Here is a 13,914-nt window from a genome sequence, read left to right as displayed (position 1 = left end):
AAAAGTCTTGTGTAGTTATGGCCATGCCATGGGGCTGAGAAGCAGCTCACATTTTAATTCTCTCCTGACAAGGGAAAAATACATGGTTAGCCATAGTGATTTTTAAACGCCTCATAAACTTGGAAATATAAATATTTTACTTGTTTAAAAAACTACAATTGCCAATCCTTAAAACCCTTATGAAAATTCTGAGTTACACTGTACAAGAATCTTATTGTTTAAATTGTGACCTGCCCCTTTTCTCAAATTCCTCCTTCCCCGCCAAAGCCCTCTCTTCTTGGAGACAGGTAAAAAAAAAAACCAACCAAACAAACAAACAAAACCCCCAAAAATCCTCTGTCTGTTTATCAAAACAACACATTCACTGAGACTATCATTAATTCTCAGCTAATACATTTGTGTATTGAATTATGTATGTGTTAGTTATGCTTCTACTTTCCTCATATGTGACCCTCTATATAAAAAGGAAAATAAAGATCAACTTGTATAAAACAGAAGGGCAGAAACCAAAAATAGAAATACAGTCCTAGAATTATAAGCTTTTTCTAAACAAATTTATAAAAAATGGACACGGAAGGCATGTTTTGATCAGTATTAGCCAGAGTTCAAAAGAATCTCAGACTCATTTTAAGACAATGTTTTACCGAAAGACCCAGATTGTTCTTCTCTGGTTGCTTTTTATAAACAGACTACAGGTCTGTAATCTGTGCTTCAGGAAAAACTCTGTTGCTGACCTACTCCCTGCAAAATACTGTGATTCAAGTATTAGGGTTTAATATTATTGTCATGGGAAAAATGCTGATACGTGTAAAAATTCCAGAAGGATAATAGCTTTCCCCTGCCATAAGGAAAGCTCTCAAGTTTCATTGATCTAAAATAACATGCCACCACTTAAAAATATGATTGTTTTGTTGGTCAAAATGCTTTGGATTGGGCCTCCCTGGTGGCGCAAGTGGTTAAGAGTCCGCCTGCCGATGCAGGGGATACGGGTTCGTGCCCCGGTCTGGGAGGATCCCATATGCCGCGGAGCGGCTGGGCCCGTGAGCCATGGCCGCTGGGCCTGCGCATCCGGAGCCTGTGCTCCGCAACGGGAGAGGCCACAACAGTGAGAGGCCCACATACCGCAAAAAGAAAAGAAAAAAAAAAAAAAAAAAAAAAAAAAAAAAAAATGCTTTGGATTAAAAAAATATTTCAACCTAATCTTAGAAAGATCACTTTGCCTATAGCTGAGAAAAGTAGGCCAGTCATAAAGGAATTTGCCAAGAACTCTGTGATCTGAGTCCCTGATGAAAACTCATTAAAATAAAACTGAAAGACTCTATTAACTCACCTCACTTTATGAATAAACACAATCTGGAAAAATAGGCACTTTTAAAGAAAGAATTGATGAATGACACATATATTTTGCGGTACAATTCTTCCTTTAATATGATCATAATTCCATATGGATTGTAATGCATTGATTTAACTTATTTATGAAAAGTCCAAGCACGATAACATTAATGAGTAGGAATGGGAAGGAATAAGTAGGGAGACAAGGGGTGGGGGGAGAGAGAGAGAGAGGAAGAACTCTCACCACGCCACACAGCTTTAATGAGATCACTTTTTAAAGGTTGAAATAATAAGTGAACTAAACAACAGCTTCATGAGAAAAGTTATCCATCAAGGAAATAACTTGACCTGAAATGTTCATGATTGCACCATAATAATGACTCAGAACCAAGATCCTCAACTTGTTCTGTACACTATTAAATTAAAAAAAAACAACAACAAACAAAAAAATTGTGGCAATTAAAAAAAAAGTGGACATGCCGAATAGATGTTAAAGGCTCAAGTGGAAGTCTGTCTTCCTTATCTAACTAAAATGAGAGTAAGACCGCTAAGTCACTAACAACACCCAAGACATCACCTTGTGGCATAAGAATATTTACCTAATTGAGGAATCCGTAAGGTACTTCTAAGAGATGGCGAGAACAGAAATACTGTTAGAATACATTAAGATGAAGAGTTCAGATTTCTCTGGATTTTGACTTTGTGATGAGTATATCTTGGAGATTTGGGGATGGTTATTTAAGTGACAGACTCTTCAATGGAGCATTCATAGTAGTGTAAAGATTCTTTAAAAATAAGGCACAAATACATGTTGCTCTCTGATTGTCTCCCATGAAAGTGCACCAAAAGAGCGATCTCAGGAAATGAACTTGAGGCACATTTTGCAGAGGTATATCTTTTCCAGCCTCCTGGTTTCCTACAGATGGCTAAAGCATGGTATGGAACATGCTGTCATATTTCATTCATAACACACATGTACTGTAGCTCTAGGCAACAGATGGACAATCGCTTGTTTAAACTACAAATGTGAAATACTAAGGTAGAATAGCAATATTTCTAGAAATGTATATGGAAAAAAAGCCTTTCCAAGCCAAGAGGAATGGTGAGAGGCTGTGAGGTTATATCAGTGTTTCCCTGATCTCCCTGGCAGCTGCCATAACTTCCCCAACACCCTGCAAAACTTGATAATGGAGGGATCAAGGGGCAGCTGACAACAGATTTGACAAGAGAAGCCCAAACCATATCAAATAGAAATAACACTGTTACTCCTGGCTGGTTCACATTAATAGGATTTTTACTAACTAGGAAAACTGTTGGAAGTTGTGTTTTCAGAGTCCTGTCTATATTCCATAAACCCTCTATTATAGCCCCATGGTAAAATGCTCTTTTTTTCCCCCTGGGACCCAAATATAAAACACTTGAGAGTTTTATATGCTTGAAACATCATCACAAACATCTCTGCAGAATCTTTCACAGTGAGAAAACAATTATACTGCTGATATCTCCACTGTATTAATCAGCATACACTCAATGTAGTAATTTTGATCAGAGAAGTTGCTCTTACAGAAACTATTGGTTAATGAAAGAAAAAAGAACCCACATCTTTGAGCTGCAGAGATGTTCAGGATCTCAAAGTCTTGATGCACTTTGCTGGGACACATGACTTATTTTTGAGTTTTAAAGGCCGATTTGTTTGCAGATGAGCCTCCACACTGAGTCGCCATGAGCTGGAGATCCAGGCAATGGAGAAATCTAACTGTGAAACGGTCTGCAGAGCCCAAGACACAGTGGGTTTCTTTTTCCTTTTCCATGTCTCTCATGTTACATAAAATTACCAAATATTTGTGTTCTTGACAATTTTTTTTAAAGCCAGTATATTTTTAGTATATTTTTACAAACTTTCTCTTATAGACTCTATGATTCTTTTCTATTATTTATGTATTTAAATGATTAACAATCAAGACAATATATCAAAAGACAGTAGAATGATAATCCTTAAGGTATTAGGTCTTTATATCTCTGTTAGAGGCAAAATTTCATGTAGCTAAAACAGTAAAATGTGATTTGGCATTGCTGACACCAAATGATTAATAGAAGATAAGAAAGCAATATAAATCATATATTTAAGAAATCCTGAAATAAAATATTTTAGGATCCTTTCCTTATTATACCTTGTGAAAGAAAAAAAATCTAAATCTAAATACCTATATATGTAGGTGTGCACATTCATTATTATAAAAGTATGATAAGTCTATATTAAAAAGAGATTTACTTTAAAAATCTTTGGTAAAGATACTCTGAGGTTATGTGATAAAAATGCACTGTAAAGATTGTAAGTAAGCAGTATTCTGGCAATGCCACAGTGAGGGGTCTGTGAAAGCATTTTTTTATAACTCTCTCTTTTTTTTTGGCATGTAAACATTCAGTTACATAAGGACTTAAATGTAACAAACAAGTAGAATGTTATTGCATTTTTATAGTATAAATATTTCATAAATTCTCCCTCCTTTGGCAAAATTCATACTAATAGGACTGCACTCCAAGAGATAAAATCTAATTCATACTAATAGGACTGCACTTCAAGAGATAAAATCTCTCTCTCAATAAACTGGGCTCTTTGCTTTTGACCAAAAGACAATTTTCCCCCAAGTATTTCATAGAAAACAAGTTACTGAAACAATTCAAGCAGATTATATTATCATTATCACCTCAATTGTCTAATAGTCAGTATTCTTTGAGATCATCCGCATGGTCTGGCCTTTCATTTGGAAGACAGAAATTCAGAGATACAGGTGCCATTGTATCCTAAAATTCACATGCTGCCCGAAGTGGACCCCTTGTATTTCACATTATGAGAAATGTGAGGTCAAGGATAAGGGCAGCAAGGTAAGGAAAGGACAGTGGTCAAAGGACCCTTTGAAAAGCTGTAACTGTGGTGGTTCTAAAACAAAACCGTTTGGTGACCAAAGCAAATAAGCCACAGATTAACTCAGAAGAGCTATAAGCTGAAGAATTTCTTACAGAAAAAAAAAAAAAATCAACCACCTTTACGATTATCCCTACTAAAGTAAAATAAATTTAATTGGGACTCTTGAGGCCTGGGTTGCAATTCAAAACACGCACAATTTTTCATTTCTGAGAGTTAAAATTAAAAATTAGAAACAAAACTCAGACTAGAAAACTTTATCACTTTCTAATCATGAAAAATATCTGTGGAATCAGGGAAGGGTATACAGGGGAATGTAGCTATATTTGTTATATTTGATTTCTTAAACTGGGTGGCACAGAGATTCATTATATTATTATTTATACTTTTGTGTATATTTAAAATACTTCATAATTTAAAAGTATATACTTGTGAAAAATTTGAAGAAAGTTTTAACTAATCTTAATCCAAGATACTTAATTAGTTTACAAAACAGTAACCTGCTACTAAGAGAAGTGCCCTTCCTTAAAAGAAACATGTTAAAACGTAATAAAGTATATGCGGTCCTGGAGCTGGCAAGCAAGCATTTCACTGCCCAATAAGAGTTTGAATAAAGATTCTAGGCAGAGACTCTGCATATTTTTAGCTCAAAAAGGCAATTTTTTTTCAGTGATTGTCTTTGTAAGTGTGGTGTAAATGTCACATCGATGATATGAAAATGTCTTCTGCAGTATGTAATTTGAGTTGCAGAAGGATTATAAGAATAATGAGACTGTGGTTTCACAATCTTTTCAAGCTTTCCTGTCTTTTTAAAGTAAACTACACAAAACGAACACAATTTTATGTGCCCTGATTTGCAACTGTCAGGCAAAAGGGACCTGGGCCTGGAAAAAAAAAAATTTAAACTGCTCTTTATAGCTATTTTCCTCTAGAGAAAAAGTCAATTTTGGTACCTGTGTTTGGATATTTTAAAAAAATGGCAATATTTCTGACATGAAAAGCGAAACAGTATTGGAAATGTTATATTCTAGAGAAAACCAAGTTTGTCCATATTATTATGTCCAGGTAGCATGGAAAAGGAAAATCTTAAGATAATATTTTGGGGTAATAATGAGTTTTTCAAATATAACCCCAAAATGCTTTATCCAGCATACCCTATCTGTAATTTCTTTAGAAAAATATTGAAGTTTGGTTCTCTCTCACCAGTATCTGTTTTCAAATGAGCCCCAAACACTGGTCATTATAGATTTTGAATTAGGATGGCTGCAAATTCAATGTGAGCTTCTTTTAACCTATGTAATTTACAGCTTAAATTCTTTATAGCCTGACATATAATTGTGCATGTTTTTTCCCCAAGGGACACGACTAGTTTAGAGCAACAGAAAGATCTATTTTTCAATACACAGAAAAAGAATGGCTATCTTTTATGCTTACTGGCAATGTGGAAGTGATACGATGGAGCCTTCAAGCCTAAAAGCACCTGTGAGTTGGCAAACTCACCCAGGAAAAGCTGTGTGACAGCAAATACCACACTAAAAAAAGCCATTCAACCAGATGAAAAGTGAGACAAACATAGGGATTAAAAGTTAAAGGAATGCAGAAGTGAATGGGATGGAGCATAATCCGTGCAAAAATGTGCAAGTCCTTGGGAACAAAGGCCCATCAAGGTCCTACATGATTAAATGTGAAATGTGTATTTGGTAAGAACTTTAAAAAATCTCATACTCTATGTGTTTCTAAAGAAAGGTTAATAGTGGATGAAGTAGAGACCATCCCATAGCTTGATTGCCTTTCCTCTCTTTTCCTATTTCTCTTCTTATATTTTTCTTGTGTTTCATCCTTCTCAGAGCCACCAACTAACTGCTAAATAGGTGACTGGATTTAAAGGTCAGTGCTAGCCTTGGCGGTCAACACCCTGATGCGGGCAGAGTTGCAGGTCTTGCAGAGGATGTGTCCATCCAAAGGGTAGCAGCCTTGGTTATCTCCTTCAGACAGGAGACCACCACAATCCTGGAAGAAGGAAGACAGATGGAAAGGATATCAGTGAAAATGGAAACAAATTCCTTTGCTTTCCATTCAAGGCTTCCATAATGAGGCCAACTACTACCTTTCCTCTTCATACACCACCAACCCCTTCAAATCCTTCTGCAGGATATAACATGGTATGTCCTGCATTAAGCTTAAGTAGAGACTGGGGACATCAATATGAACAGGGTGAAATGACCCTCCTGAGATCACTTAATGGGAAATAAAGGTACAGGAAAGGAAGAACCTGAGGGTCTAGGCTCCCAAGTAGTAGTTTTGCTCCCCTCACCCAAACAACAAGAACAAGCACAAGAGAAAATAAAACAAGAATAGATCCCAAATCATTAATTCATCTTTGCCAATTATCATTCATTTAAAGATCTCTCAAAAGTAATATACAGGTGCAGGGACAGAATCTCCTGGTAATTCCAGGGCAGAAGCTAAGTTGTAGAGTGACTCCTGCTAAGCAGAAGGGTCACCAACGGGCTCTACTTACTTATTCCAACTTTAGAAAGAAAATAAAGTCTTAAGGTTTGGGGGCAGGGGGTGGAGGGAAATGACCTGCTGTACTTCCTAAAGGATACAGCACAGAGGAGAGGACACTGTTTCTCTCTAGTCATAAAACCTAGTGTAAAAGCTGGAAGTCTTTTATTCTCTTTGCTCATGTGAAGGTCAGAGAGAGGCATGTAGGGCCAAACAAAGCACACTGCATGAAACAGGTGGTCGTTACAGCTCAGGCGGTGAATGGAATGACTGCAGTCCTGGAGAGCAGGGGCCACACTGCCAACCCCACCAGCCTGCGTCTTGGGAAAATCTCCTCTTGGGACTAGAAGAGTCAATCTCATGAGGATGTGGTAATAAAGAAGTTCATACTATCTCTCGCAGACAGCTAATGCTAACTGCTGCACTCAGAAGAGCTGGTAGAAAACAAGAAAAGTGCTTTCAAAGAGGGGCTCTGGGCTTCCCTGGTGGCGCAGTGGTTGAGAGTCCGCCTGCTGATGCAGGGGACACGGGCTCGTGTTCCAGTCCAGGAAGATCCCACATGCCGCGGAACAGCTGGGCCCATGAGCCATGGCCACTGAGCCTGCGCATCCGGAGCCTGTGCTCCGCAACGGGAGAGGCCACAACAGTGAGAGGCCCACGTACCGCAAAAAATAAAAAAAAATAAATAAATAGAATAAAAAAAGAGGGGATCTGGGTAAGTCATAGGATGAGGATAAGAAAATGTTTTAAAATCATTCTCTGAATGTTTTTATACCTTTTCATACCCAGATTAGAGGAGAAAGACTTGCTGCCCTTTGCTGTATAAAGGAAGACATGGCCCTCGGGCAAGAGGCTTCCCTTGTTACTTCAAGCCTGGATTACAGGCCTCTTGTAAAACACAAGTCCCGTGAACACAGACACTAGGGGCTCCCCCAGATTTAATAATTGCTATATTTATGAAAATTCGGCTCTAGTGGGCCTGGCAGGGTGAGGGGGCGCTGACCACAGACCTCACACCGGTAGCAGTGAACATGGAAATCACGATCCAGAGCCACAATCCGGACAGTCTCTTCCTGGCCGGGGGCTGGCATGATAGGCTCCTTGCACACAGAACAGCGGGGGGCAAACTTCCTGAAAATGGAGAGATAGTTCTGGTTAGATACTGAGCATAGACATTGGCAAAAAAGATGAGACTTGGAGGTGAAAAGAAAAGAGCCAGGACACCTGGTCTGCTGTCTTGTGTGACCTTGAGCAAGTCACTTTCCTTGAGTCGGCTTCCTCAGCTTAAAATAAGAGACCCACACTTGGTGACTGTTGAGGTCCTTCTAGATGATAAATACCATGATATTTGGTGAAATAGGGGAGTGAGTGTGTGACCTGCTTCTGCATGAAGAGCTACCGTGGCGTGGGATTCACCTGTGGATAGATCGCAAACACAAACCCTAGGCTTGGGCAGGTCAGCCAGAGAGGCAAGGAGGCCCCTACTTGTTTCTGACTTCTGCTTCTAGACTTTTGTATGTGCTCCCCAGGCCCTACCCAAGTATCCTGAGGTTGGTAACTCTGCCTCATTCCCAATTATTAAGCCTCTTCTTTGAAATGTGTCTTGAATTCTAGGAATGAACACAAGAAACCTCAAATACGTATCTTTTCAAAGCAGCAGAGGTTAGCGAGTTTAAATACTCTTTATACCAAACTTCCTATGGCCAAATCTGCACTTCTTATATCTTGGTTGTGTTAAACTTTTGTTTAAAAAGAAAAAAATTATAAAGCTGTCCAGTTCTCTATTCTTCAAAGGATTTTAGAACTTCCAAAGGGTATGTGTATATGAATACACCACCCAACACACACACACACACACACACACACATATACATACACACACATATACATATGTTTTTGAGGTTAACTCTTGGTGAGGAATTTTAATATTTCCTAATCTCTTAATATTCCTTAATATGACCAATGGCCATAACATTTTTTTTTCTCATAACAGATTAATAGGCTGCAAATATAGGCTGTGCACCCATCTGTATCTTCTGGAAATTAGGTGTGGTATTTATGAAGGTGTGAAATGAGACGTGATTTGAAACGGACATGGATAAGAACTGAAAAGATTAAAAAAGAAAGACTGAGCAGCTCAGCTTGACTGAGCAGCTCAGTAATGGTTTTAAGATTAATGATGTTAAAATTTATCTATTTGTAGAGAGACTTAAAAAGAAATAATGATAGTAATCTAACTCTTTGCAGAGCACTTTATGGTTGTCAAAGCATCTTTACATACATTATACTCTAAATGTACATATTAATTTTCCTGGCAGCACCCAAAAGGCATCTGTATGGCTGCAATCTAAATAAATATGAATTAAGCAGCAGATCAATTGATTGCTATGAAAGAAAAATTTAAAGGATCATGGTACAATTGCGGCAGTAATTAGAGTTGTTATAATTGGTATTTTATGCAAGAAGTTCATACTCAGTGGCAAAAAAAATTGCTTTGGACTACTTGATTATTTTTGAATCTGGGTCATCAGTAGTGAAATAAGCAGCCTTCTGGAATCAGCTGCAAAATTTCCTTCCCCAAACCCACTGGGACTGTAAACTCTGTGAGGTCAGAAGTGTGCCTTGCCTATCACTTTATCTGTGAGTCTTCTCCAATGTCCCCAAGTAGGATTACTAACTCCTTGAGGATAAAATATTTTTCACTGAAATTGCCTATTTTAGCAGTAATTATCTGCGTATCTTTGGAGACCTCAAAACTGTGAGCTTCCAAAGGACAGGATTTGCTCTATTTCTGAGTTTCTAGAAATAACTAGTGTGACTGGTGCAGAAGGTAGAAAGTCAGGCAATATCTAATGGAATGAAGTATTTGCCACATTTCGCATAAAAAGATGTTGCTTAGGCCTTTATGTTCAATCTCGAGGTTCCTCTTTGGAAAGGCACAGGCTGTATTCTTGCTGAGTAATGATTTCTTCTTACCAATTGGCCTCATTTCTATGATGGGAAAAGGCAAAGTGAAGAGACAGGAAGTGGTTTCCACCGTCCCCACTGTGTTCCTTGGCCGGCATTTTGAGGATTGTTAAAAATCCCAGGTGGTCTATTTCAAGGCTCAGCTCACTAAGCAGACAATAGTAATAAAATTAATTTGATAAAAACATTTCTGATGGTTAAAATTGTGTGCTTATTATTGTGCCAAGCCTTGTTAAGCACTCTATACACTTAGCCTTATTTTTTACTGATAGCAAACATTATTAAGAAATACTTTTATCATTTCTGCTTTACAGCCATGGGAGCCAAAGCTCAGAGAGGGATGATCTTAATCATGGGGTCCTGGCACATTTCTGGCAATCCACAAATGGATGCTGAGTAAACAAATAAATGGATGCATGTAACATGCCTGATAAGAAAGCACAGATAGTGGAATAAAGACTCAACACAGTGAAAGGGTCAGTTAAATAAATCTGCTTTTCTGAGCTCACTGTCCTGGCACTGGGAATACAGAAATAAACTCAAACTCCAGCAATCACACTGGTGAGGGAGTTCTACGTATTTCTGCATTTGTTCTATTAACATATATACATATCCTACCAAATTGCAAAAATGATTTAAGGGGGTTACTATAAAATAGCGTGTGTGCCTGTGTGTGTGTGTGTGTGTGTGTGCATTCTTTATTACTAATCAGGCTATGTAAAGTGCTACCTATAGTGAATTTACAAAACTATAAAACATAGAGAAGGAGATATAAATTCAAACATGGGTTTAGGGAGCGTTTGAGATCAGAGGAGGATTATTAGAGCAGATGATAATTGAGTTGGGCCTTGAAAGATGGCCATTTAGGTGAAATGGGAAAGTAAGTCTGTGTGTGTGTGTGTGTGTGTGTGTGTGTGTGTGTTTTGGGGGTGAGGGTGCGATACAGACAGTCTGCCAGGGAACCAGTTTGAGCAGTCATCTGAAATGACATATGGGGAAGAGTTTCTGCCTAATAGGATGGAGGATTTGGGCCAACCCTAGCTGATGGCAGTTATGGAGGGGATGGCCCATAAGCAAGGCTTTAAAAATAGCATTTCAGAAGCTTGTTACTCAGAGTGCAGTCCAAGACCACCTGGGACCTTGTCAGAAAGGCAGAATCTTAGGCACTCCCACCCCAGACCTCCTGAACTAAAATCTGCAGTCTAACAAGACCGCTAGGTGACTTGTAAGCCCACTGAAGTTTGGGAAGCACCAGTTTAAAGGACGGGTTTCTAAGCAGGAGAGATAAATTCCTTCTCCTGGGCCTCCTGCATCTCACCATAGCTTCTATTCGCAGGCTGTTCTAGTTTGAGCCAAGCGGATCTTTCTTGAAAGCAGAGAGCCTTTCTTCACTCTGGGCCCTTTGTTAGTGCCTGAGTTGTCCCTTCTGCCAAGAATTCTATTTCCCATTTAAAACACTCTACTTCCAGAAGCCTACTCAGATCCCAGGGCCGAGTAATATCTTCTGGCTCTGACAGCTCAAGCCCTTGCCTGTGCCTCACGTCGTCACCTTTACAGTCTTTTCTGCCTGGTATCACACAGAATCTGCACTTATTCTCTCCCTTCCTCCTGGCAAGCTCCTTGCAGACAGGGGCTTCTCTCTACGTATTTCTACCTATGCAATTTCTCTCCTTTAGCACTAAGCACGGTAATTGGCTCATAGAGGGCTCTTCATAGATGTGGTTGAACAGAATTGAAATACATCTCCCAAATGCTCACAAATGGGAGATCTGTTCAGAATGACCAAGAATCTGCAGAAGGCAGCTACGTTCCCCTCTCTGCAGTCCACTCTTCTTAGCCATGCGATGTCCATGGCTAAGACATGGCTAATGGGTTGGACTTGTAGCTGCTTTTTATTCCAGTCCTTTCAAGACTCAGAAACGGAGTTCTGTAAAATGTATCTTTTATTCTTCCTTGGGAAATGGGGAAAAGATCAAAAAGCTTATCCCCCTGCATACCTGCCAATCAGGCAGACAACATTATTTTTAATAATTTGTATTTTAACTGGCCACTGAATTAGCGGTGATGGAGAGCATTGGGGGTTTCAGATTCTTTTCCCCTTTCAGCTGCTCCAGTCTGCCTTCCTGGAGTGTTCAGACCCACACACATGTCACCAGTCACAAGTCTCTAATTATGCTCCCCACTCCTAGAAATGAAAGATAAATGGCATAGATATAAACTTACATTTGTCAGAATTGATTTCCTGTTTTAATTGAGGGGTGTAACATATCAGTCTTTTTCAGCAACAGAAACTCTGTGCTCTGATTATATCTATCAGTCTTTCTTGGATTTGGGTAAGTCTAAGAAAGGAGAGAAACAGTGACAGAAATACCTTCCCCAATGGTATCTTTTCACTTCCCTTAAATAGAGGCAGGTTTTTTTTTTCATGTGTAATTAGAAGCTAAAAATATCAATAACGTGAAGTACAATTTATGCTGCGACTGCCCTTTCAAAGTGAGCCCTTTCTTGTCTAATTCAGGTCGAGAATTCCTGCCTCTGGGGTTTTTTTTTTGTTTTTTGTTTTTAATTTATTCAGCTTCACATCTTTTGGTGAGGTTTTCACTTTCCCTGCTACTTGAAAAGTGGTCAGGAAATTCTTTTTTTAAAATATGAGTCTCAGGTCCCCAAACTGTTTGTGGCAAGTACCTCCCAGTTGTTGACAATCAACAGAGCGGTGAAAATTAACCCACAAGACTGCACATCTGGAGGCCATAGAACAGATACCCAAACTGGTGAGCCATATGAGCTTCATCTCTCTGAGATCCTCAGACTGTTCTTAAAGCCACTGCGAAGCAAACACGAGCCAGAAACCTCAGTGTCTGCCATTTACAAACCACATCTATAGCTGTCATATGGTTCCTAGAAATATGCAACAAATGCGATCAACCAATTAACCAACCAACAAACTGGCCAAATAAGAATAAGCAAAATGCAAAGCTATACAATTTTCATGAAAACTCCAGCTATAATAAAGAGGGATCTACAAATTAGAGAAGTGAGGAAGTGGTGACATAATTTTCCAGGCCCATCAGTTAAGTGGTCTTGACCTTAAGATTCCACTTTTTAATCGTCATTGAAAGATTAGAAAATATCCTGAGGAAGAGAAGACCTGGGTGGGGGAAGAGCTTAGCAGAGGGTATGAATATGCTGATAATGGCATAAAATAGCCTCCAAATATGTGAGAGGCTGCATTAGCAAGAGGGGTTGAACTGTTCTCTGTGCCAGTCCCTCCCATAACCTTCTATATGCAGAGTGGCCAAGACGTAGAGGTCAGCTCTAGAGAGAACCCTAGGCTGTCAAAGATGGGAAGCTTTAAGACAGGGTCTGGTCTAATGACCAAACTGAAGAGCTCAGAGAAATTGGGCAATTTTTCCACTGTCACATATCTTGTTCATGTTTAGGCCAGGGAGAGCTACCCCAGGATCCTGCCTCTTTCCAGTACACATGTTCTGTGGCTAAGTCAACTTCCTCATAATTAGAGCTACACAAAGATGTGATGGATAAGCCCCAGGGAAGTCTTGAAGCAGAGGCCAGGCTGGAGGACCACATGGAGCACCTAATATCAATTCCTGCATTGGAAGAGGGGATAAATAACCTCTTTTTAATGTCCCACCAAATCCGGAGATCCTATAGCTCGGAGAGAGAAGAGTGTGAAGCCCAGATACAGGCAGTAAGAATAGACCCCAAGAGGACAATTAGGCTGCAGGAGGGAGAGTAGATTGCCTACTTGTGGAAGTCTTCGATGCAGTGGATGAGGCCGCCAGCGTCCACAGTGAATGGGATCCCATCCAGGCTGCGGTGGCACATCACGCAGGTAAAGCAGTGAGGATGATAGGCCTTCCCAGTGGCTCGGAGAATCCGCTCCATGATGGGCTTGGAGCACACGCTGCACTGCTCCAGGGTATTCTGAGGAGGAAAAGAAAAATGCCAACGTTAGGCTAAGACGTGAAGAGCTCCATTTATGTAGTAACTTACAGCATGACAAGCACTGTTACAGAACACAGGGGCTCATGTGCTTATCACAGTATTGGAGGAAGGCAGAGTATATATCTTTATTACAGAGAGAATGAAACACAGATGGATCAAGTGGCTTTTCTAAGGTCATGCAGGTTCTGGGTGGCAAATCTAGGATTTAGAACTCA

General features: G+C 39.5%; 1 protein-coding gene across 6 annotated transcripts in view; it reads right to left on the bottom strand.

Annotated features, from left to right (window-relative positions):
* Nucleotides 1-1,171: 1,171 nt before the first annotated feature.
* Nucleotides 1,172-13,914, bottom strand: part of LPP (LIM domain containing preferred translocation partner in lipoma) — a 688,691-nt gene continuing 675,948 nt past the window's right edge. For all 6 annotated transcript variants that reach the window (XM_060099284.1, XM_060099283.1, XM_060099282.1 and 3 more), the window contains 3 exons: nt 13,500-13,678; nt 7,777-7,897; nt 1,172-6,268 (listed from right to left, as the gene is read on the bottom strand). In XM_060099284.1, the coding sequence (XP_059955267.1) occupies nt 6,140-6,268; nt 7,777-7,897; nt 13,500-13,678 (429 nt within the window). In that variant the 3' untranslated portion in view covers nt 1,172-6,139. The remainder of the gene's footprint in view (nt 6,269-7,776; nt 7,898-13,499; nt 13,679-13,914) is intronic.

Source organism: Mesoplodon densirostris, chromosome 5, assembly GCF_025265405.1.
Source record: "Mesoplodon densirostris isolate mMesDen1 chromosome 5, mMesDen1 primary haplotype, whole genome shotgun sequence".
Taxonomy (NCBI): domain Eukaryota; kingdom Metazoa; phylum Chordata; class Mammalia; order Artiodactyla; family Ziphiidae; genus Mesoplodon; species Mesoplodon densirostris.
Note: the sequence above shows the minus strand (reverse complement) of the source record. Positions and strands in the feature narration are given on the sequence as shown.